General features: G+C 41.8%; 1 protein-coding gene across 4 annotated transcripts in view; it reads right to left on the reverse strand.

Annotated features, from left to right (window-relative positions):
- Positions 1-25,986, reverse strand: part of tln1 (talin 1) — a 261,880-nt gene that overhangs the window by 33,715 nt on the left and 202,179 nt on the right. For all 4 annotated transcript variants that reach the window (XM_048541038.2, XM_048541019.2, XM_059649048.1 and 1 more), the window contains 9 exons: positions 19,395-19,484; positions 16,678-16,800; positions 13,098-13,241; positions 12,821-12,982; positions 12,314-12,454; positions 11,066-11,247; positions 5,851-5,983; positions 5,000-5,101; positions 3,689-3,859 (listed from right to left, as the gene is read on the reverse strand). In XM_048541038.2, the coding sequence (XP_048396995.1) occupies positions 3,689-3,859; positions 5,000-5,101; positions 5,851-5,983; positions 11,066-11,247; positions 12,314-12,454; positions 12,821-12,982; positions 13,098-13,241; positions 16,678-16,800; positions 19,395-19,484 (1,248 nt within the window). The remainder of the gene's footprint in view (positions 1-3,688; positions 3,860-4,999; positions 5,102-5,850; positions 5,984-11,065; positions 11,248-12,313; positions 12,455-12,820; positions 12,983-13,097; positions 13,242-16,677; positions 16,801-19,394; positions 19,485-25,986) is intronic.

The following is a 25,986-nucleotide window of genomic DNA, read 5'->3' on the forward strand; positions in this document are numbered from 1 at the left end:
GGGTTCCTGCCTCTCCCACTCTTTTAGGCAGTGAGTTCCAGATGTCCACATCCCTCTGGGTGTAAAAATAATTATTTTTCAAAACCCCTCCAAACCCCCTGCTCCCTACCTGAAAACTGTGCTTCCTAGTTACAAATCCCGTCGCTAAGGGGAAAAGTTTCTCCCTATCTACGCTCCTCACGTTTTTACTCCACAAATCAGGTCCCAACCCAAGCCTTTCCTACTCGAAGGAAAATGATCTGAGCCTATCCAGTTTTTCTTCATAGCTGAATCACTTCAGCCCAGTCAATATCACATCTGCACTGTCAAATGCAATCACATCCTTCCTATTGTGACAGCCAAAATTGCACACAATACTCAAGCTGCAGATTAACATTGTATACAGCTCCATCATAACTTTTGTTCTTTAAGGTACTGAATGCAAGAGCAAAAGGTAATTATCTCATATGGCTACTAACCACCTTATCTACCTGTCCTGTTGCCTTCAGGAAGCAAAATAGTTTCTCTCTGACAACACCAAACTTCTAAATTTAAAAGTTCAGTTAGACAACCCAGTAATTTGAAAAACACCAGATAACTTGCATTCATAATTGAACCCTCATTGGCATAATTCTGGGTAATGCATATTTTTGCCTTTCTAAAGTCAATATAGCTTTCATGAGGTTCAATGCTCAAAACCAAATGCAGTTTTCCAGAAGCTGACAAATGTTCAATACAGAGATAATGTGAACTGCAGATGCTGGAGAATCCAAGATAACAAAGTGAGGAGCTGGATGAACACAGCAGGCCAAGCAGCATCTCAGGAACACAAAGGCTGACGTTTCGGGCCTAGACCCTTCATCAGACAGGGGGATGGGGAGAGGGTTCTGGAATAAATGGGGGGGGGGGGGGGGGGAAAGAGGCGGACTGAATATGGATAGAGGAAAAGATAGGTGGAGAGGAGAGTATAGGTGGGGAGGGGATAGGTCAGTCCAGGGAGGACAGACAGGTCAAGGAGGTGGGATGAGGTTGGTAGGTAGGAAATGGAGGTGCAGCTTGAGGTGGGAGGAAGGGATGGGTGAGAGGAAGAACAGGTTAGGGAGGGGGGGACAAGCAGGGCTGGTTTTGTGATGCAGTGGGGGGAGGGGATGAGCTGGGCTGGTTTTGGGAAGCAGTGGGGGAGGGGGAGATTTTGAAGCTTGTGAAGTCCACATTGATACCATTGGGCTGCAGGGTTCCCAAGCGGAATATGAATTGCTGTTCCTGCAACCTTCCGGTGGCATCATTGTGGCACAGCAGGAGGCCCATGATGGACATGTCGTCTAAGGAATGGGAGGGGGAGTTGAAATAGTTCGCGACTGGAAGGTGCAGTTGTTTATTGCAAACCGAGCGGAGGTGTTCAGCAAAGCAGTCCCCAAGCCTCCGCTTGGTTTCCCCAATGTAGAAGAAGCCACACCGGATACAGTATACTACATTGGCAGATCACCCAAGCCATTTTTCCATCCCCACCCTTGTCTGCCTTCCGGAGAGACCATTCTCTCCGTGACTCCCTTGTCCGCTCCACACTCTCCTCCAACCTCACCACACCTGGCACCTTCCCCTGCAACTGCAGGAAGTGCTACACTCGCCCCCACACCTCTTCCCTCACCCCCATCCCAAGCCCCAAGATGACTTTCCATATTAAGCAGATGTTCACCTGCACATCTGCTAATGTAGTATACTGTATCCACTGTACCCGGTGTGGCTTCCTCTACATTGGGGAAACCAAGCGGAGGCTTGGGGACCGCTTTGCAGAACACCTCCGCTCAGTTCGCAATAACCAACTGCACCTTCCAGTCATGAACCATTTCAACTCCCCCTCCCATTCCTCAGACATGTCCATCATGGGCCTCCTGCAGTGCCACAATGATGCCACCCGAAGGTTGCAAGAACAGCAACTCATATTCCGCTTGGGAACCCTGCAGCCGAATGGTATCAATGTGGGCTTCACAAGCTTCAAAATCTCCCCCTCCCCCACTGCATCACAAAACCAGCCCAGCTCGTTCCCGCCTCCCTAACCTGTTCCTCCACTCACCTAACCCCTCCTCCCACCTCAAGCCGCACCTCCATTTCCTACCTACCAACATCATCCGGCCTCCTTAACCTGTCCGTCCTCCCTGGACTGACCTATCCCGTCCCCACCTGTACTCTCTTCTCCCCCTATCTTCTCCTCTATCCATCTTCGGTCCACCTCCCCCTCTCTCCCTATTTATTTCAGAACCCTCTCCCCATCCCCCTCTCTGATGAAGGGTCTAGACCCAAAACGTCAGCTTTTGTGCTCCTGACGCTGCTTCGCTTGCTGTGTTCATCCAGCTTCACACTTTGTTATCTTAAATGTTCAACACAACCCACTTGAGGTAAAGACCATCAATTCATTAGACTTTGATTATTTTTGGTATCTGCGCACAAAAGGCTTTTAATGATCTTTGGTGGTCATATTATGACAAGCAGTGTGTTAGATTCTGAATGGACTATATTCCGTTTAATTCTTTCTGAAAATATACCATTTTCCCCACATTCATTTTATTTGCCAAATATTTGATCATTCATAATCTATTTGTACCCTACTTACATCTTCATCAGAACTTAAATTCCTACCTAACTTTGTAGACATATGGAGTACTTGTCTTTATGAGTAAAGATAGAGAATAAAAGGGATTGTTTTAGTTTGAAGTTGGTCGGCATGGACGAGTTGGACCGAAGGGCCTGTTTCTGTTCTGCATGACTATCTGGGAGGTTATGCCGGAATGGTGTAAATCTTAAGTTTGGCCCCAGCTGCTGTAATTAGTGTACAGCGTTCTGGTCACCATACTGTAGGTAAGAAATCAGTGCAGTGGAGAGATTTCGAAGGATGCTGCCCAACAGATTTTTACATACATCTTCACTTAATAATATAGTCTGCGCGAACTGGAAGATCTTAGTTCTTCTATTTGGTGGTCAATAGATGTAGGGCAATGGGCAGGCTGTTTTGAGCTAAAGTTTATTTCAGCTAGTGAGTGGTTGGATCTTGAACTCACTGCATAAAAGGGTGATAGAGGAGGAAAGTATCAGCATTTATAAAGTACTTGGATATACACATGAAGTGCTGTAACCTAAAAAGCTAGAAAGTGGAGATTAGGTTGGATGGCTACGTGCCGACTGACGTGGGCACAATGTGCTGAATGGCCTCCTCCTGTGCTGAAAGTGGTTAGCACTGCAGCCTCACAGCACCAGGGACCTGGGTTCGATTCCAGCCTCAGGCTGTGTGGAGATTGCACATTGTCCCCGTGTATGCGTGGGTTTCCTCCAGGTACGCCGGTTTCCTCCCACAGTCCAAAGATGTGCAAGTTAGGTGGATTGGCCGTGCTCAATTGCCTGTAAGTTCAGGGATGTGTAGATTAGGTGGGTTATAGGGGGATGGGTCTGGGTGGGATGCTCCGAGGTTTGGTGTTGACTTGTTGGGCCGAAGGGCCTGTTTCCACACTGTAGGGATTCTATGAAAATTTCTTTGCAACAACAGCATATGTAGACGTATAGATCAGAAAAACATGGACAATTACTGGCCTCTGCTAAACAATACCCTCCTGTGTTTAGGCTGTAAAAGGTCTGCATGTGCTTAAAACAATTATGCACTTGCAAACATAACCCAAATATGGCCATAAGCCTTCAATTCCTAAGCACATTTGTTTACCTTTGGATTGCCGCCGGCCTCTTTAGCTGTGTATAACATCTGAAGTGCAGATTCTGCCAGCGTCTTCGTCTGATCCAACAAATTCATCTGTTGCTGGTGATTGACAGCCTTTGATGCTGCACCAATTGAGGCCATGGTGAGTGGCTCAAAGTAACTCACCATTTGAGATACCTGTAAAGTTTGTGACAACATACCCGACCATGAACATGATGAGATACTAATTCATTACTAAATGTATCTTTTGGCAGAAGCACACAACTGTTAAAATAGAGCACTGAAATGAAGCTCTGAACACTGGAGCATTTTAAAGTGATTGCTGAAAATTTATGGATTCCAATACAAACAATGCATTAATTTTGAACGTGGAATACAGGAATAAATCAAATAATTTCAGATTGCCAGTATACATTTAAAGAACACGAAGATACGTTACAAGTATCGCAAGCACTATGTGTAAGCCTTATTTGACAGTGATATTGCTACAGAAAATTGTTTAAATTATTTGAAGCCAATGAAGTCAGAACCATATGGAAATGTTACCGTGAGAATAACGTTTGCCAATGCATTGGTTTTCAATTCATAATGAAGAGACGACACTTCTGAAGTGTTAAAAAATATTTTGTTTTGCAGCGTTCTCAGTCTGGATTCTCGGGGGTTGGGGGCTCACATCTCAGGGTCAATTCCTAACATTTGCAATGCTCAATTTAATTACCTTTTCCTGGAGACAGATTTGTAGATACACAAACTGCCAGGTTTAAGGAGCTGGATTTAATCATGAAAACAAAAACTGGCTCATAGCTGTTAGTTACCTAAAATCTAAACATTAAAGGAAATATCACTACAAAAGAAAAGTTAGCAGCAGCTGAAGTATTTCACTTGTTCTCCTTACACTTCAGTGTTCAACCTTTTAAATTTTACTGATTTGTCTTTCTCTTTCCATTCAGCTTGTCACAGGGAAGGACATGAGACAGATGCTCGCTTGCTGAAACGTTTTCAAATCAAAACATCTGGGCTCTAATGTGTACTGTTCAAAAATCTCTGACTAAGATGATGCACTTGGTAATTGGGAAGTTGAGTCATAATGTTCTGAAAATAAAGACTATGACTCCAGTAATGGATTGAAGTGCAATTTCTAGGATTCTAATGGACTGAAATGCTTCAGTGTATTATCCTCCCAGAGCTCACAACACACTGCTTTGTTAATAATAGCTATAGCTTTAGTTTTATACATTTTTAAAGATAGTTTTAGAAAATCCACGCCAAAAAGATGCTTGTTGCAGAGAAACTGCCAGGAATTCATTATCCTTTTACCTTGTGTCCTAATTGTGAAGCCTCAGCCCGAGCTGCAGTTGCCACTGGATCAATGAGATTGCTGATTTCTTGAACTGCTCCAGCCATTTGGTCATGTAATGCCTAATGAAAAAGTACAGTAAAAGTTACAACTGTGAGAAGCTGCAAAGCAAGGTGACAACGACCACTTTTTTTTTTTTTAAAAACAATTTACCGATGTTTGTTAAGGAATAATGATTGGCCAAAGCATCAGTGAAAGTTCCCCTGCTCTTCCACAAACTACTGGCTCAGGATCTTCTATAGGCATCCGAGGTGGCAGACAGGATCTTCAGTTAACTTGTCAGTTTTAACACTGCATCTCTGACAGTGCGGGACACCTCCACCATTGAGGTGCCAGTCTACACTTAGTACTCCTGTCTGGTCTACAACTTGGACCCACAACCTAAATGACACAAGGAACTCTGAGCCATGGATCACAGTATTTGGGAATACCAATTGCTGTTTGAGAAACCACATGCTCATTTTTACATGTATTTGGTCTTATGCTTCTTACCATCTGTTTTAAATCCTGTTCAGGCCAAGCTTACGTCCACGGACACAATACCACAATAAGTGGTTAAGAGGTTGGCTAACACAAAAATGTGACTCATCCAAGTTTCCCCTCAAACTGGCAAGTGCCAGTTTATATATACACATGTGCGTTATCTACAAGATTGCACATTGCTGGAACATGGCTTTCAATTTTGCTACACATTTTGCAGTAAACAAAGATTTCAGCTGTTTTCACACAACCATATATTGAAACAATAAGAGACAGAAACATAGTTAGGTTGCTGAAGATCACCAAAATGAGTAAAGTATTTGCTGCTCACCTCTTGAGAGATGCCTTCCCGTGGTGCCAACTGCTGACTAATTGCTGCCAAAGATGCCTGGTCAACATCCTTGATGCATTGATTAAGAACATCAATGGCGTCATCACACTCTCTCTGTCCAGGAGCTTTATCTCTGAAGTTCAGGAATAAAGCATGTAGCATTAACATCCTGTTGATGCTTATTATTACACAAAAGTATCCCATAGCTTTGAAATAATAAAGTGAGAATCATTACTTGCCCTGGATCATTTCAAAATCTTCAGCACTTACTACAGGAAAACACTATTAATAATTTTAACATTACTAGGCTTTATTGCATTAGGCTTCCCACTCTGAACACACATTTTAAAGCTCACAGTAGCCCAAGTATCTTGAGGACTACACTGCCGATTCCTAATCCAAGCCTGAGCGCACATCACAAAGATCCAAAACATGCAGGACTCTTATGAAATCCATAGTGCACAAAACCAATGCAAAATTTAATAAATGCAAAATAAAGGCCAGTAAATCAGTAGAGATGTGGTGGCAGATATTTAAAGGACAATTTGACAACATACAGAATTAAATCCATGTCAGTGAGAAAATTTGTGTGTAAAATTCATCATCCGTGGTTAACCAAAAAAAAAGTTAAAGATAGTATCAGACTTAATGAAACTGCATATACATATTTACACAAAGATGAGCGGCAGGTCAGAAGATTGGACAAACTATAAAAAAACCGCAAAGAATGACTAAAAGCTTAATAAGCAAAAATTAAGCATTTGGGAAAGGAATCTGCTTTTAACTGTTCTGCCCTGCATGTGACTCCAGATACACAGAAGTGGTGATTCAATTATTCTCTGAAATGGCCTGAAAGAGCTAGTTTAACCTCAATTAGGATGGAATAAAGGTTGGTCTTGCCAAGTGATGTTCACATTGCATGTAAAAATATGAAAAAGAGGAAAATAAGGGAATGGCAGATGAGTTAATAGGTATCTTGCATCAGTCCACTATAGAAGACACAAGTAACATCCCAGAAACACCTGTAAATCAAGAAATGGAAGGTAAGGAAACATGGAAAAAAAGTGGCATGAAACTTTGGAACTCTTCCTTGAAAGAGAGTGGAAGCAGTCTTGAATCTTTTTAGTAGAAGTAGATGGACTTCTAATAAAGATGTGGGGGAAATGCTGTCAAGGGTAGGGAGGAATGTTGAATAATCTAAACCACCACAATCCTATTCCTGCTCCTAATTCATATGTTGGCTAACTTAAAATAGCTTCAATATTAAATGAAATACAACCTTGCGAAGTATTATTTCGCAAAAATATTGCTGTGACCATAATAAGAGAAGTTGGCCCATCAAGACTAGTCTGCCATTCAACACGATCATGGATGATTTGATGGTACCTCTAAGACCATGTGCCTCTATAATGCACAATTTAGTTCAACATTTCCCTCCTTTCTGCCTCCCTCTGTTTTGGTGGTGATAAAGGAAATCATAGCAAAACCTTCAAGAAAGTTCAGTATTCAACAAATTTACTGTCCATGACATCTTGGGAGTCTCAGGGCAATTAAGGGCAGAGACAGCAATTTGGAGCTAAAGAATTTATGCAAGTTAAAGATTTGAATTGAATTTACCTCAAAAGTATACATTTTGTGAACCTGAAAGACCACCAGATGGAGTATTCCAATCCATTGTTGGCTACATTAATCTAAATTGCATTAGCAGGTTTGAAAATGTTAGTCTATCATAGAAAGAGACATTTGGAAAGCAGAGATAGTAAGAACTGCTGATGTTGGAGAATCTGAGATAGCAAGGTGTACATCTGGATGAACAAAGCAGGCAACAGCAGAGGAGCAGGAAAGCTGGCGGTTCGGGCCTAGACCCTTCTTCAGACTCTGTGTTCATCCAGCTCTACACCTTATTTGGAAAGCATTAACAGATTTGGACAAAGCAATGTAGGTTCATTGTAAGGCAAATTATGCTTAACAAATCCACTAGTTATTTTTTGTCCAATGCAGCTAGTAGAATAGATAAGGAAGAACCATTGGATGTGGCATATTTTCCTTTTCAGAAGGCTTTTGCTTCGGTTCCTCATTAGAGATTCATGGGCAAGCTTAAAGTAGACAGGAATGACTATTGTGCTGGCACAGCTACAGAACTGATTACCAGTCAGAAAACAAAGTAGGAATAAATGGGTCTTTCTCCAAGTGGCAGGCAATGACTAATGAATTAATATCATAAGATCAGTGCATAGAGCCTAGCTCTTTACGATTTTATATGTAAAAATGGCCTGAGGGTATAAAATGCAATATTTTCAAGTTTTCTGCTGATGCAATGTTGATGACATGGCTAAATGAGAAGTTATGCACTTTGGTGTGAAAAACAAATGTAAGAGTGTTATTTAAATGGAAAAAACATTGGGAATTGTGATAAGATATAGGAGCAAAATTAACCCAGTCAGCCCATCAAATCTGCTCCACCATTTGATCATGGCTGATGGGTTTCTCAGCATCATGCACAAAGGTTTCTGGATGTCTTTATCTACCAGTGAATGGAAGCAGACAGGCAGATGCAGAAAACAATTAGGAAAGTAAGTGGCTTGTTGGCCTTAATTACAAGAGGACTTGAGTTCAGAAGTAGGGATGTCTTACTATTATACGGGGCCTTAGAGAGACCAAAGCTGGAGTATGCCGTGCAGTTTTGGTCTCCCTACTCAAAAAAAATTTATTTGCCACAAAGATACTGGGGATGGCAGGACTGTCCTATGAGGAAGAATTGATTCAACTGGGCATTTACTTACTAGGGTTTAGAAGAACGAGGGGGGGATTGGCACGGTGGCTCAGTGGTTAGCACTGCAGTCTCTCAGCGCCAGGGACCCGGGTTCGATTCCAGCCTCGGGTAACTGTGTGTGGAGTTTGCACTTTCTCCCTGTGTCTGTGTGGGTTTCCTCTGGGTGCTCTGGTTTCCTCCCACTATCCAAAGATGTGCAGGCTAGGTGGATCAGCCATGCTAAATTGCCCATAGTGTTCAGGGGTGTGTGGGTTATAGGGGGATGGGGTTGGGTCTGGGTGGGATGCTCCAAGGGGCGGTGTGGACTTGTTGGGCCGAAAGGCCTGTTTTCACACTGTAGGGAATCTAATCTGTTTGAAAATGTATAAAATTCTAACAGGGCTGGAAAGTCCAGGTGAAGGGTGAATGTTTTTCCTGGCTGGACAGTTTAGAACCGGGGGACTCAGTCTCAAGATATGAGGTAGATCATTTAGGACTCAGAGGTGGTGATATTTCCTCACACTGGGTAGCAAACCTGTGGAATTCTTTACCGTAAAAAGCTGTGGAGGCCAAGTCACTGAATATGTTCAAGAAAGGGGTGGATTAATTAAAGACATCAAGGAGTATAGGAAGAAAGCAGCAATTTAACATTGAGAGTTCAGTCATAATCAAATTGAATGGTGTTCACTCAAAAGGCCTACTGAATACCTTTCAATATGGAGCATATGACAGTGGCTGAACCCAGTCTTAAATTCCAAATTGCAAACTTTCGGTTTCTAAAAACTGAAAGTGCTTAATCATAGAAAAAGTGAAAGAGGGAGCTTAAGGTATCCAATTTGTTTTCCATGAAACCAACTGTACGGTGAAATAACAACATGCATTTAGATAACATTATTAAATGTTGCAAACCACCTATGGCACTTTACATAGCTGGCACTGTTAAATGCAACACTTTACCACAGAAGGAGGCATTAGAGTAGATAACCATTGATTTAGAGAGGTAGACTCTAACAAGTGTTTTAAACAAGAGGTGGGGGGGGAAAAAAAGAGGTACAGCTGAGGACAGACAGAAATAACTCCACAGCTTAGGGCCTAACAGCTGATTGATAGAGCTAAGAAACTCACAGATGTACAACAGAGCAGAAGTGAGACACGCAGAGATTTTAGAGACAGTAGGCTAGCAGAGACAGAGCAGCAAGGCCAAGGAATGAATTGGTAACAGGATGAAAATCTTACAATAGACATTCCTGGACTGGGAGCCAATGCAGGTCAGCAAGCACAGGGGACATGAGTGATCAGAGTTTGGTGCAGGTTAGTATATGTGGAGTGGAGTTTATATTTATGGAGTTTATAGAGGGCAGCAACTGTATTTTGATATCTTTGCTTGGAACAAGGTCCAATTGAATATAGCAAGTCAAATTGGAAGGACATATATTTAAAGACAGCTGAATTAAAACAGATGCAAATGAGACAAGTCTGCTATTCATTAAAATTCATCTAAACACATCATTATTGTCGCATTCAGGATTCAAATTTAATGTGAAATCATTTCTATCTTTTAACAGAATTTCATAGGAGAATTTAAAGATAATGTGAATATCACAGCTGAAGAGTATAACTGTGTCAGAAAACGAAGACAAAGTTCAAAGCAGAGAACAGACCACCGCATTTGGTTGTGTTTTAGCATGTTTTTGACAAAGTGATGTGCAAGACATGAGAAAGGGTCACCGGACCCGAAACATTAACTCTGCTTTCTCGTCCACAGGTGCTGTCAGACCTGCTCAGCTTTTCCAGCAACTTTGTTTTTGTTCCTGATTTTCAGCATCCGCAGTTCTTTTGGTTTTTAAGGAGAAACTTAAACCTGGGATAGTTTTAAATATTCAAAGCCCTATTTTTTTATTTAAGTTTGGTGACTGTGGAGCTACATTAAATGACATTGTAGGACACCCACTATTGCAACTCATGGCTTTCTTAGTAATACTGGGGAAAGTTGGGTTAATAAAATCACAAGAACTAACGCAAATGTGTGCTCTTTATATAAACAGACTGTCCACCATCCCTTTAATTTATCTTCAAAGGCCTAGCAAAACAGTGTCTATTATGGTCCAAGAGTGCAAAATAACTAACATTTTTAACAAGAGCACATACAGCTCCTTTAAAGGAGTACATACTTAATTAGGAGTGGAGTGTCAGTAGATGGAACAAGCCAAAAAATGACCAAACAAGCAGCAATGGGAATGTATTACCACATCTTACAATAATCCACAACAGCAAAGCTTAGGCAACTTAGATTTAATCAAAATCTCAGATCAATATCCTAAATACTTAATACAGCACCAGGCAATTTTTAATGTTTTAGTTGTTAGGGCTAACTTTGAATAAAGAAGAAAACATACTGTTATACAAGTAAGCTTTACTTTTAAACACAAATCCTGAAAACAACTGGTAAGCAGAGGGAGGTACCTGATAGAAGTAATGAGTTTCTTGATAGAGTCAGAGACAGTTCGAGAATGTCCAGCCAAGACAGACCATTTTGGTGGGTCTTTTGGGTTCACAGCAAGAGACCGAGCAGTCTGGATGAGACCTGTTGAACTATCCAGCATTGTCTTTGCAGCCACAACAATGGGCTCCATGGCATTAAGTCCCTAACACAAAAATACAAATACATGCATACATTAAGAAATTAGTTTCTTTAGATTATTCAGATTTTATAGATGCTTTGCTGACATAGCCGTCAATTGTTCAGTTAGTTATTTGGTGCCCTCATGTGGGCAAGTACTGGAAATTATTGAAAAGCAAAATACGACAGAGATGCTGGAAAGCTGAAACAGACACAGAAAATGCTGGAAAAACTCTCACTTCTGAGAGTGTCTGAAGAGTTGCGTTGGGCTCAAACAGTTAACTTTGCATCTCTCTCCACAGACGCTGCCCGAACTGGTGAGTTTCCTCCAGCATCTTTTGCGCGTATGTGTCTGTGTGTTACTGGAAATTATTCAGTGATTCATATAATTATCTGCTTGACGGCACTATTTAATATTCTAGGCAAAACGTGTGACCAGCTTATGCAACTACTTTAGTTAGCCTTTGCCTTTAAACCAAGGGGATAAGACAATTGAGGGTAGTTTGCTTCTCCACTCTTCCTCAGTTCTGAGGAAGGGGCACCGGACATAAAACAATACCTCTGATTTCAATACCTCTGATTTCTTTTTCTTCACCTGCTGAGGTTTTCCAGCAACTTCTGTTTTTATACAGGTTAGTTCAGTCAGCACAGTCTGTTATCACTGCTTAAAACCAGAGTCCCAACAATACACATTAGAATGTAAGAAACGGGAGTAGAAGACTTCGCGCTGACTCCACCATTAAGAATCATACCTAATCTTCAACCTCCACTTCACTTTCTTACTACTTTCCATATCTTAACATCCCTTAACACAACAAAAACCTGTCTACCTCAGTCAGAAATCTACACGATTATGGAGGATCTATTACCACAGCACTTAAATTATTATTGTTGTCTGCATTGATTAAATAGAAAAATCATAATTTGAGGTGGCATGAGAATCTATCAACACTAGCATTTTTGGCCAATGGTTACAGGATCGACTTGAAGAGTTGCGCATTCTTATAATTTCAGATGAAGCCACTTGATTTCCATGTGAGTCATCGAATTTCTTTTTGTACAAGCTGTAACTAGTTTTGTTGATAATATACCTCTGGGCTAATCTGAGCTGGAACACTGACAAACTCTGGGTTGGAAGCAAATGCTGTCAGATTCTCCACTGCTTCAATTAGAGGAACTGTTGCAGCTCGGCAATTCTCACGGTTTTCTTCTGTGAATGTACCATCCAGTGCCTATGTTATCACAAAAAGAAAAAAGGTGTTAAATTGTTCCAGGTTTGGCAATATGTCCAAAGTAACAAATTATGTTCATATTAAAAATAAGCAGTTACTTTCATTTTACAGATTAGACTATGTTATTTTTTAGTATCAAAATGCACCAATTTTTCAATTATATTAATCTCTAATGGATCAGACTCTGCAAATCTGAAGGCAGAACATGGAGTTCTAATAAATCCACCACATTCTAACTGAGCAGTAATTCTGTCTAAGAAGTAAGAGTGACTTTTGTGTGGTCATTTCATCACTAGTTGACTAAAGAGTATACAAACTGTAACCAAGACCATATTCATCTTTGAGCAAGATTTTTGTAGGAGATACCTTGATTGCTTTCACAAGGTTGGCCGTACTATTCGCCACCTCCTTCGCCGATTGAACAAACTGTCTCTTAGCAACAGGGTTGGACGTCTTGGATGAAGCTAGACGACAGGCATTGCACAAGGCAGAAGTATGTTTTGCAACAATAGTGGCAGCAGACAAGACCTAAATTGAGAAAAAACATGTGAGCCCAAAACTTCCCTCAATCACCTATGGCGCTTTGAAAGCAAATTTACTGCAGAGATAAAAGTTTCAACAGGATAGCAAGAATTGACGTTACCTGTGACTGAATGCAGGCTGGATCCACTAGGTTCTGACAAGCCATTTGGATTGCTTGATTAGCTCGTGCAAACTGCGCTGGGTCTACTAATCCTTGCTGACCTGCATGGCTGTTGGGATCAGAGATTCCTACAAGGTATGCTGCCTGGGGGTTAAAATTTAGAAATGGTTAGGTGGTCATATTTAAACAAAAATAATTGTCAAATTTCTGTATCCTCATAGAAGTTTCTTGCTACCTTCAATCTTGCAGTTGTTAAAAGTGAACAATCAAATTTCAGATCCCTTTTATCAGACTGGCTAAATGTGAAACTAAACATTCATATTTTTTTTAATTCACATCCTGCACGAATGTCACATGGCAATACAACGTGGAAATGCCTGTGCTAAACAAAATTGGCAAAGTAAAAGGAAGGATACTGGGACCTTTAGTTTAGAAAAGCAACAAAATGATCTGAAGTACAAATTTTCTATTCATACTTCTTGTCAATGCAACACTTCATTTTCCAGTAACTGAATCATCACTTGTACCAAGGAATAATATCATCAAGTAAATAAACACATAGCTGATGCCTAGATGACAATGTCTACTAGCTAAGGTGTTAAACATTTTTAAAAATTAATTCTGATTTAAATATATGGTATATATTTAAGGCTCTCACCTACTTTCATTTGCAAATACTTCAGTTTTAATTAAGTTGGATGTTAAGAATACTGCGATTATTCTACTCTTGAAATGACAATCCTTAAACGTAAAGCTCCTAGTTGAACTGACATTATTTGTCACTCCACTAGATTAGTTACTTATTCAGATGAAGTAAATGTATTTAGGTTGCTACATTTAGGTCAGAAAAATGCAGCGTTAAGTTGGGGGGGAAGCAGGCGAATGAGAAAATTGTTAAAAACCAAAAGAACTGTGGATGCTATAAATCAAGAACAAAAACAGAAATTGTTGGAAATGTTCAGCACATCTGGCAGCATCTGTGAAGAAAGAAAATCAGCTTTAATGTTTCAGGTTCAGTAACCCTTCCTCAGAACTGAAGGCAGCTGGGAAAATGTCAATTTATATGCAGAAAACAGTGAGGGGGATGGGGTAGGGACTAAACGATGGGACAGAGCTTGAAAAGAGTGAACAGCAGAGATAATGGGAACTGCAGATGCTGGAGAATCCAAGATAACAAAGTGTGAGGCTGGATGAACACAGCAGGCCAAGCAGCATCTTTGGGCCTAGACCCTTCATCAGAAAAGGGGGATGGGGAAGAGGATTCTGAAATAAATAGGGAGAGAGGGGGAGGCAGACTGAAGATGGATAGAGGAGAAGATTAGGTGGAGAAGAGCAGTTGGATAGACAAAGGAGTTGATAACGATCTGGCTAGGAGGGTGAATAGTTGTGAATGGGGACTGTTAGTGACTAACAATAGGTAGTGTGTAATGGCAGGCTATGTGATAACAAGGCCTGGTGTGTGGTGTTAAGGGCTAGAACATGGAAGAGTTTAGGCCCAAAAATTATTTAACTCTATATTGAGTCCAGAGGGCTGCAGGGTCCCCAAGTGGAAAGTGAGATGTTCTTGCAGCTTGTGTTGAACTTTGTCTCAAGTTTGCTGCAGTGTTTCAGCAAAGATGTTGGCCAAGCAACTGAGTTGGGTGTTGATGTGGCAGGCAACTGAAAGGTCAGGGTCTGATGCTCCGTGAAGCAGTCAGTCGACACTTCATTTCCCCAATGTAGAGGAGGCCACATTGAGAGCAGCAAACAGGGCAGCACAGTTGGCTGAGTGGTTAGCACTGCCGCCTCACAGCACCAGGGATCCAGGTTCAATTCCACCCGTGGGCGACTGTCCGTGTGGAGTTTGCACACTCTCCCCAAGTCTGCGTGGGTTTTCTCCTGGTGCTCCAGCTTCCGCGCACAGTCCAAAGATGTGCACACCAGGTGGGTTGGCCATGCGAAATTGCCAGTAGTGTCCAGGGATGTTTGGGTTTGACATGGGGAAATGCAGGGGTAGGGGAATTATTAAGTTTGGGATGCTCTTCAGAGAGGTGGTGTGGATTTTTTGGGCCGAACAGCCTGTTTCCACACTGTAGGATTCTATGAAATGCAGTAGACTTGATTCTGGGAAGGGATGTTTGGGCCCTTGTATAGTGGGGAGGAAGGAGGTAGGTGGCAGGCGAAGGTGTTGGTGCCATGAGTCTGGGGGTATGTTGGTGGTGAAGGAAGAGTGGACCAGGGTATCCCAGAGGGAATGGTCCCTGTGGAAAGTAGACAAGGGAGGGAAGAGAGGGGATGAGGGCGGACGTGCAGGAGATGGGTCAGACCCAGTTGAGGGCCCTGTCGACAACAGTGCTAGGGAATCCTCGGATGAAGAAAATGGACATTTTGGAGGCTCCCTTGTCGAAGTCAACCACATCTGAGCATATGTGACAGAGACAGAGGAACTGAGAGCATTGGATGGAGTCTTCATAGGAAGCAGGGCGAGAGGATGAACAGTTCAGCTGTGGGAGTCAGTGGGTTGGTAATGGATGTTAGTGGCCAGACTATACCCAGAAATGGAAATTGATGTTGAGGAAGTGAGGAGAGAAGTCAGAGATAGATCAGGTGAAAGTGAGGGCAGGGTGGAAATTGGAAGCGAAATTGATGAGAATTTCCAATTCCGCATGACAGGGGTATGCAATACCAATGATATCATCGATATACTGGAGGAAGAGTTGTGGGTGGAGGCTGGAATAGGACTGGAACAAGGAATGTTACACCTACCCCACAAAGAGGGGCACCTGCATGGGCCCTCACTGCCACCCCGCTGACCTGAAGAAAATGAGAGGAGTTAAAAGAGAAGTTGTTGAGGGTGAGCGTGAGATTGGTCGAGCGGAGGAGGATGGTGCTGGGTGGGGACGGTTCAGATCTGTGCTCCAGGAAGCAGAGAGTCCCGAGACCCTCCTGGTAAAGGCACTGCATGCCCATGGTAAAGAGGAGGCAGCTGGAACCTGCAAACTGGAAGTTTTGAATCTCGCATAAAGCACCAGAGGAATCACGGATGTACTTGGGCAGGGATTGGGCCAGGGGACAGAAGACTGAGTCAAGATAGGAAAAGATGAGTTCTGTGGGCCAGAAGCAGGTTGACACAATGGGTTTGCCACCCACCTCCTCCCTCCCCACTATACAAGGGCCCAAACATGCCTTCCCAGAATCAAGTCGGAGATGGAGAGCCATCAATTAAAATTAAGATGATCACAAGATGAAGTGTAAGGCAAAGTAACATTTCTGTAACGTTACTGAAACAGGAATATTTCACTACAAAATAACTGAAAAAGTGAATATTCCATCTAGTTTAATTTGTAAAGGAATATTAATGAGAAACAGAGCATGACAGATGTGAATGTGCACAGGATAGCATCAGTTGTGCATTGCTCGACAAATGGTTGTCACAGATTATAATATAATCAACCTCTGCGCAGTAATCTGTGGTTGTCAAAGTTATGAATTTCATATGGATGCAACTTATACATTTGAAAGACCATACTGAACAGTGAACCCAATAACCTTAAAGCAGTTCTTTACAAGCAACGCAGACATCATTTCCGCATATATTCACCTGAGCAGCTGCTTCTGTAAGTCCACACAAAGCTTTGGAACCAGTGCTTACTGAATCACCAAATGCTGGTAGATCACTGTTCTTGGCGTTGTGAGAGATTCCAGTCATTGCCTCTCCCAGAACCTAGAAAATTTGAAAACAACTTGCATTTATGTAGTGCTTTTCATGACCACCAGATGTCCCAAAACACTTTGTGGCCAGAGAAGAATTAATAAACCCAAGTTGCTGTTATAATGCAAGAAACATAGCCACTAATTTGCACAGAACAAACAGCCTAACTTTCACAATGTTCACATAATCCAATTTTTTTAAAATGTTGCTTGGAGGCAGTCAACATTGACCAGAGCACTCCCTTACTCTTCAAAGTAGTTGTTTCACATTTAACTGTGGATGAATCGAGTCTTAGCTGAACATCTCATTCTAAAATCAGCACCTATGGCAGTGTACTGATTCCTCCATATATATCAACCTTGATTTGTGTTCAAGTCCTGAAGTGGAGCTTAAATCCAGAAGCCTTTGACTCAGAAGTGACTTTGTAAGCACTCACCCACAGTTGATACATCAATGGAGAATATGTTAAAACACTTCCATTTCAGAAGGAGAACTGAAGTGAAAAGCACCCGATCGAAGATCAGTTCTTTCTCTCAATACCAAAATGGATAGGATCAAAACTTTTACCTTTCCATTGTACACAAATTGGAAATTTTAAGTGAAACTGTTGTGAAATTAATCTTTTTCTTAAATTTCTTCAGACAATGATGGGAAGAACAAGGAAGCTATACCTTAAAGACACAAAGTTTAGTTGGATTTTTGTTTTGGAGTCGCCCTTCCAGTTGGAATGAGGGGGAATTCAAGAGGAATATGCTAATAATTCACAAGGAAGGCAAGTGTAGCAAGAGAATTTTCTTCATTGGAGTGAGAAGAAATGGAGGCTCCATTTTCTTGTTTGGCTGGTCAAGATCTTGTGGTATAGACCAAAGAGGTGCCAAGTGCTACTGAAGTGTCCCGGCCAACATTCTTTATTATTGCCACCAGTTATTTACCTAATTTCTTGTCTAACATTCTTGCTGCATTTGGTTAGCATTTAACAGTGACTGCACTTTCAAAAAGTTCTGAAGTCTTTTGGCTTATTTTCAAGATATAAAAAGTCTTTGATAAGGAAACTGCATTCTTTAGAGAGCAAGGTGGTTTCATTTAGACCTTAGAAGCAATAGGTAAAAATGACAAAGAATGCAGGAGAATACAGGACAGAAGATTTTCTTCTTGAAGTTGGATTAAGCCTTTTAAGCAAATTCATGAAAAATCACTTAGCATGAACATGAAATACATCGTTTTGTAGCCCACAGATGTGATGAAATCATGTGTTTAAAAGATGATGATTATTTATGCCTGAAGGAATGTGAAGTGTGGGAGGTAACCTGGGATTAATGTGGGCTGCCAATGGTTTAGAAAATGACAGAGCAGGCTCAAAGGTAGCTCACCTGGTCCCATGCAATTTTCCATCTACCTACTACTTGTATACTCTTGCTTATATAAATAAATACACTAAAACAAGGGGACTTCAAGTCCCCTGAAGTACTAGGATGTTTGTAGTGAGAACATCTACAAAATTTGGGTAAAATATGCTTATGCTTTACCGAAAAGAAAAAGGCATTTTCTTGAAGCTTTTCATTTTGTACTCATGAGGATAATTTGCAAGAAAGGCTTGCGCTAGAGGTAAAGCCATCTGCTTCATGCTGCTGCTATGCAGTAGTGATGTAGGTGCTCGTCATAAGCACGATGCTGCCTTCAAGTCAAAAAGATATCAAGACTACCAAACATGTGGCAGCACAGGCCTGATGGGCCAAATGGCCGCTTCTGCACTGTATGATTCTATGAAACATGTGGAACATGATTTTCATTGCTGGTGAATTGTATCAAGCAGCATTTCCTTTCATTTGCTTGCAACAAGTAGCATGCTGAGTCTAACAAGCACATGCTTGCAAAACTGAACAATGCCTACAATTGAGAGCATTTTAATGTGTAAAAAGTGCCTGACATCAATTTAGGATTGCCAGTCAGACTCTCACTGTGATGGTGCATCTGTGTGTTCAAGAGTTACACATATTAATACCAAGTATCCTGTTGTAGCACACAGGAAAAACACGTACACACACTGGATTTGTTTGAACTCAACAAAATATGAGTTGTTTTCTTGTTTACTTCACAGGGAAGTATCTTGAACGATCTGAGCTAACCTGCTGAGTTTAAAATACAAACAAGGCTTGGCCATTAATTGCCAGTCATTGCCTATCTGATACATTCCCTATTAGTAATACCTCTGCTTATCACAGTCCACTTGCCTACCAACTAGTACACTCTTCTAATATAGTATTAATTTTATTTTGCCTTTACATTGGTATTTCTCGCAAATTGCCCTGTTAAGTGAAAGATGAAAGGTTTCAGCAAAAGTATATTTTTCCAGCACTTAAGTTCTACAATACCAAATTTCTAAAAGTATACTGTTAACCTTAGAGAATTTGAATCATACAATAAGAGTTAACATAAAGGGCCAGTAATAAGGAAAAAAATACGTCTTTGTTACTAATATATCTATGAGCATATATTCCAGAGTTAACTAAAACAATTGTCAAACAAAATGGTAAAATTGAAAATGGTCAATACCTAATGTGTGCTCAAAGAACAAAACGACTTTTATAAAGTATCCACATACATACCTTGGAATTTTCCATTACACTGTCAATGCAATCAAAGTAAGACAAGTCATTGACGGCCTCAGTGGGATGATCCAGCATTCCTCGGACAGTCTGTAAGAAAAATATTTCAGATTTCCATGATATTTCACATGAAGAGGAACCAAGAAAATACATTATAGCAACACATTTGTCTAGTGCTATTGCTAAGCACAGTATAATTGCCATTCATTGCTAATTTTAATTAATTCTACAGTTATGTAAACCAACTTACTCAAAGGACTGGTGTAAATTAAGTTTGGCTTAACATTTAGATCTCTCAAATTTGTTAACTACGCAAGTGACCTTTTAAGTGTGATAAAACAATTGGGATAGCAGACAAGAGGGAAGAGAAAATTGAGACAATTAGAAGATTCAAGCATGATTTTCTTGCAAAAAAAAAAACATTCAGTTGCAACTAATTTGACATCCTTATAAGAGTAATCAGTAATAAAACTCATGGGAAATAGCCAAAACTCCCCTATTTGTAATCTAAAGCAACTTGGAGACTGACAAGACGTTCCCAGCATCACACATACCAGTCCCCAGCCAACTCAATTCACTCGACATGGTACCAAGAAATGATTGGAGGCACTGCATACTGTAATGTATATTGGTCCTGACAAGATTTTGACAAGAGCGCTGAAGCACAATGTCCTAGCGCTTGCCACACCCCTAGAGAAGCTTTTCCAGTACAGTTATAATACTGGCAGCTACCTGAATGTGGAAAATTGCTCACTGATAACGGAATGACATTCAGCATTCTTCGTGGCTCCTCAGATACTGAAACTTGTCCAAATGCAGCAAGATCTGGAGAATACCCTGGTTTGGGCTGACAACTGGTAAATAACATTTGTACTGCACATGTGCCAGCAACATTGAAAGGCTTCTGGTCACTAAATCCTCCACTATCAATATTCTGGGGGTTACCACTGACCAGAAAGTGGGCTGGGCTAACTATAAATATTGCGGCTTTGAAAGCAGGTCAATCCTGCAAGTAACTCACCTTCCAACTCCCCAAAGCTTATCCTCTATCCACAAGGTGCAAATCAGGGATGAGAAGCATCACTTTCCACTTGTCTAGATGGGTGCAGCTCCAAAAATACCCAAGGTGTTGACATCATGCTGGACTGGTATGACAGCCGCAGACATTCTCTCCTTCCATTGCTTGGTAGTAGCATTGTGCACCTTCGACAAGATGCACTGCAAAAATTCACCTATGTTCCTCAGAAAGCACCTTCCAAACCTAAAACCACTACTATCTAAAAGAACAGGGCAGCAGACATAGAACACTACCACCTGCAAGTTCTTTTTCAAGCTATTTTCAATTCTGACTTGAAAACACACCAATGACCCTTCAGTGTCACTGGGGCAAAATCCTGGAACTCTCTCCTAATGCATTGTGGGTTTATCTACACCAAATGTACAGTGGCAGTTCAAGGCAGCAGCTCACTACAACTGACATGGGCAACTAGGGGTGGGCAATAAATGCTGTTCTATCCCTAGATGCCCACATCACATGAATAATAAAAAAATGCATATTGTTGGTTTTGGTTTTACTGCTGAAAGAACATAAGCAATTGACAAAATACATATAATGCAAACAACTACAGGTGACTAACCCTAAGCTGGTTTGCTACTGACTCTACCAAGTGAGAACGAACATTGGCAACACATGCTTCCTGCAGTCAGCTAAAATCCAAAAACTAAAATCTTCTAGACTTCTCCAAACAGCAGCTCTAAGAGTCAAAGATAATAAAGTGTGAAGCTGGATGAACACAGCAGGCCAAGCAACATCTCAGGAGCACAAAAGCTGACGTTTCGGGCCTAGACCCTTCATCAGAGAGGTGGATGGGGTGAGGGTTCTGGAATAAATAGGGAAGGGGGGAGGCAGACCAAAGATGGAGGGAAAAGATGATAGGTGGTACAAGAGAGTTGCAGTGGGAGAGAGATTCCCTGAGGTTGGTCCGGAGGGAGGAGGGTAACTTCTTCAGGTTAGGCATCCCTGGAAGAGGCTTCGCAGTGAGGTTAAAATTGTATCAGAGATAATGGGAACTGCAGATGCTGGAGAATCCAAGACAACAAAATGGGAGGCTGGATGAACACAGCAGGCCAAGCAGCATCTCAGGAGCACAAAAGCTAACGTTTCGGGCCTAGACCCTTCATCAGAGATGGCGATGGGGTGAGGGTTCTGGAATGAGATGCTGCTTGGCCTGCTGTGTTCATCCAGCTTCACACTTTATTATCTTGGATTCTCCAGCGTCTGCAGTTCCCATTATCTCTAGCTCTAAGAGTCATTTTATTTTTAACCCTGTTTTTTCTTCTGGTTATAATTATTTGTGTAAAATCAATTGTGATCCAAACAGTCTTAATCTAAAAATAGCTGTAATTTTTCTCGGTCACAGCCCACACACACCAGATGCATGAGGCATTTCTTCCTCTTTCCAAATAAGTGCCACAAAACTTGATTAATCAACAAAAACGTCAGCCAGTCTCAAATCGCCTTACATTACCAAATGAGGAGTTTTAGCTATTTCCACTGATTGCTGTTGCTGATACTGATTACCAGTTACACGGTGTCAAATTGGTAGCAATTGAATATTTGTTTTAAAAAATTCATGCGCAATTAAAAGAAAAATTTATTTGGACAGCTTAATTTGATAAATAAAATCCTCTGTTCCACTTTCAAAAGTTATACATTTAAAAGGGGTAGCACGGCGTGATTACTAAATTGTTTATTTTGACAGAAAACAGAAGTGAAGCTATTTTCCCCCTATACTGCAAGTGTATAGAGATTTGGATAATACAAGGATTTGTATTACAGCCACTGTTCTTGTGGATATATATTAAAGACCTGTAGCTCGGGATTGTAGGATGGAATTTCAAAGTTTTGCTTGTAGAAGGCCATACAGCCATAACAATTTGAACAGAAGTAGGTCTTTTGACTTCTCCAGCCTGATTTACCATTCAACAGGATCACGGCTGATCTAACATGCCGTATTGCCCACTTTTCCTACATGTTCCCCACAACTCTCAATTCTCCTACTGATCAAAATATATATTGCATTCTGGAAGTGGACTTCACAGTTAACATGAATGTGAAGGGTACCATGGAGGAACCTGCTGTTAAGGAATGGTTAGCCCTAGACATTCCCTTACTGTAGTGTTTCCATCTCTCCCTCCTTCCTCTAACCAAAAGAGAGGCAAGGTTTAGAGGACACAGAATATCATGAGGAAGGTTGGCAGTGAGAGCTCTAGTGGGTAAATGGGCACAAGCCTAAACCTTTGTTGGTGAGTAACAGTAAGGGAGGTAGTGCAGGAGGGTTTCTCTACTGAGTCAGCATGGGTGCAAGTCAGAAACAGAAAAGGAGCAGTCAGCCTTTATTGGGAGTTTTCTACAGACCTCCCCCCCCCAACCCTCCGACCCCCCCCCCCCCCCCCCCCCACCCCCCAACAGCAACACCAAGGAGCAGATTGAGGGATAGATTTTGAAAAGGTACAGAACTAAGAAAGTTGTTGTCATGGGTGACTTCAACTTCCCTAATAGAGACTGAAACCTCCCATGCACAAAAGTTTGGATGAAACAGATTTTGTCAGGTGTGTCTAGGAAGGATTTTGGACTCGCTATGTAGGTAGCCCGAGTAGAGGGGAGGCCATATAAGATTTGGTGCTTGGCAACGAACCAGATCAGGTGTCAGATCTCTCAATAGGAGAGCATTTTGGTGATAGTGATCACAACTCTGACCTTTACTATAGTCATGGAGAGGGATAGGCACAGATGGTATGGGAAAGCATTTAATTTGAGGAGGGGAATTACTAATGCTATGAGGTAAGAATTATGGAGCACTAATTGGGATCAGATGTTCTCAGGGAAATGCACAACAGAAATGTGGAGGTTGTTTAGGGGGCAGTTGCTGCAAGTACTGGATAGGTTTGCCCCACTGAGGTAAGGAAGGGATGGTAAGGTGAAGGAACCTCGGATGACAAGACATGTGGCACACCTAGTCAAGAGGAAGAAGGGAGCTTACCTAAGGTTGAGGAAGCAAGGATCAGACAGGGCTCTAGAGATCTACAAGGTAGCCAGAAAGGAACTGAAGAACAGATTTAGGAGAGCTAGAAGTGGATATGAGAAAACCTTGGCTGGTAGAATCAAGGAAAACCCCAAGGCATTCTATGCTTATGTGAGGAGCAAGAGGATGGCCACAGTGAGGGTAAGGCCAATTAGGGATAGTGAAGTGAACTTGTGTGCAGACTCAGAGGAAGTAGGGAAAGTTCTTAATGAATACTTTGCTTCAGTATTCACCAGTGGGAGGGACCTTGACATTTGTGAGGGCAGCATGAAACAGGCAGATTTGCTCGAACAGGTTAATGTTAGGAAGGACGATATGCTAGAAATTTTGAAAAACATGAGGATAGATAAGTGGGGCCAGATGGGATATACCCAAGGTTACTACACAAAGTGATTGCTACCCCTTTGGTGATGATCTTTGCGTCCTCACTGTCCACTGGAGTAGTACCAGATGATTGGAAGGTGGCAAGTATCATTCCCTTATTCAAGAAAGGGAATAGGGATGATCCTGGAAATTACAGACCAGTCAGTCAGTCTTACTTCTGTGGTGGGCAAATTATTGGAGAGGATTCTGAGAGATAGATTTTATGATTACTTGGAAAAGCACAGTTTGATTAGAAATAGTCAGCATGTCTTTGTGAGGGGCAAGTCATGCCTCAAGCCTAACTGAATTGTTTGAGATGTGACAAAACACATCGATGAAGGTAGAGCAGTGGATGTAGTGTATATGGATTTTAGCAAGGCATTTGATAAGGTCCCACATGGTACGCTCATTCAGGAAGTAAGGAGGCATGGGATTCAGGGAAATTTGGCTATCTGGATACAAAACTGACCATCCGATAGAAGACAGGGGGTGATATTTGATGGAATGTATTCAGCCTGGAGTTTGGTGACCAGTGGTGTTGCGCAGGGATCTGTTCTGGGACCTCTGCTCTTTGTGATCTTTACAAATGACTTGGATGAGGAGGTGGAAGGGTGTGAAAGTAAATTTGCCGATGACATGAAAGTTGGAGGAGTTGTGGACAGCAGAGGGCTGCTGTAAGTTGCAACGGGACATTGACAGGATGCAGATTGGGCAAAGAAGTGGCAGATGGAATTCAACCCAGAAAAGTGTGAAGTGATTCATTTTGGAAAGTCAAATTGGAATGCAGAATACAGGGTTAATGGCAGGATTCTCGGCAGTGTGGTGGAACAGAGGGATCTCGGGGTCCACGACCATTGATCCTTCAAAGTTGCTACCCACGTTGATAGAGTTGTAAAGAAGGCGTTATGGTGTATTGGCTTTCATTGGCAGGGGAATTGAGTTTAAGAGCTGTGAGGTTATGCTGCAGCTCTATAAAACTCTAGTTAGACCACACTTGGGATATTGTGTTCAGTTCTGGTCACTTCATCTTAGGAAAGATGTGGGAGCCTTAGAGAGGGTGCAGAGGAGATTTACCAGGATGCTGCCTGGACTGGAGGGCAGATCTTGAGGAAAGATTGAGGGTGCAAGGGCTTTTCTCAATGGAGCAAAGGAGGATGAAAGGTGACTTGATGGAAGTGTACAAGATCATGAGAGGCATAAATAGAGTGGATAGTAAGAGACTTTTTCCCAGGGTAGAAATGACTATTACAAGGGAGCATGAAGGAGGGTATGGGAAGATGTCAGAGATAGTTTTTCTTAAAACACAGAGTGGTAGGCATGTAGAATACGTTACTGGCAGTGGTAGTGGAGTCAAATACTTTAGCGGTTTTTAAGCGACTCTTGGTTAGGCACGTGGAGGATAGTAAAATGTAGGGTATGCATGGTAGATTGATCTTAGTAGGATAATAAGTCAGTTTAATATCACAGGCCAAAGGACCTGTTCTGTGCTGTACTGCTTTATGTAAGTTTTGAGAAATTGCTGTTATTGGAACAGATAGCATCAGAAGCTTCAGCTTAGTATAAAAATTATTCAACATTGTAAGGACTAATAAAGTTAAAGAGCCAAGACATGGCAAGAGAGCTCCCAATAGTAGCCGAGAAATAATGGGAACTGCAGATGCTGGAGAATCCGAGATAACCAAGTGTGGAGTTGAATGAACACAGCAGGCCAAGCAGCATTTTAGAATCAGAAAAGCTGAAGAAGGGTCTAGGCCTGAAACATTAGCTTTTGTGCTCCTAAGATGCTGCTTGGCCTGCTGTGTTCATCCAGTTCCACACTTTGTTATCCAAATAGTAGCCTGCTCTGCTTGCTTGATATAGGAAGCCAGGCACATTTGCAGTGTCTGGGATCTGCATGTGCACAAGAAGTGTCTCTAGCTGCAGCCCCTAGAAGCCAGAGCTTTGGAACTGGAGTGGCGTCTGGGGATACTGTGGAGCATTAGCGACGTAGAAAATGTTGTAGATAGCACGTATAGAGAGGTGATCACATTGCAGACTCGGACTCCACGGATAGGAAGGGAATGATAACCACCAGCCAGAGCAGGAGGGCTAAGCAGGCAATGCAGGAATCTCCTGTGGCTACTCCCCTGCAAACAGACGGTGTT

Source organism: Stegostoma tigrinum, chromosome 1 (genome assembly GCF_030684315.1).
Source record: "Stegostoma tigrinum isolate sSteTig4 chromosome 1, sSteTig4.hap1, whole genome shotgun sequence".
NCBI lineage: Eukaryota > Metazoa > Chordata > Chondrichthyes > Orectolobiformes > Stegostomatidae > Stegostoma > Stegostoma tigrinum.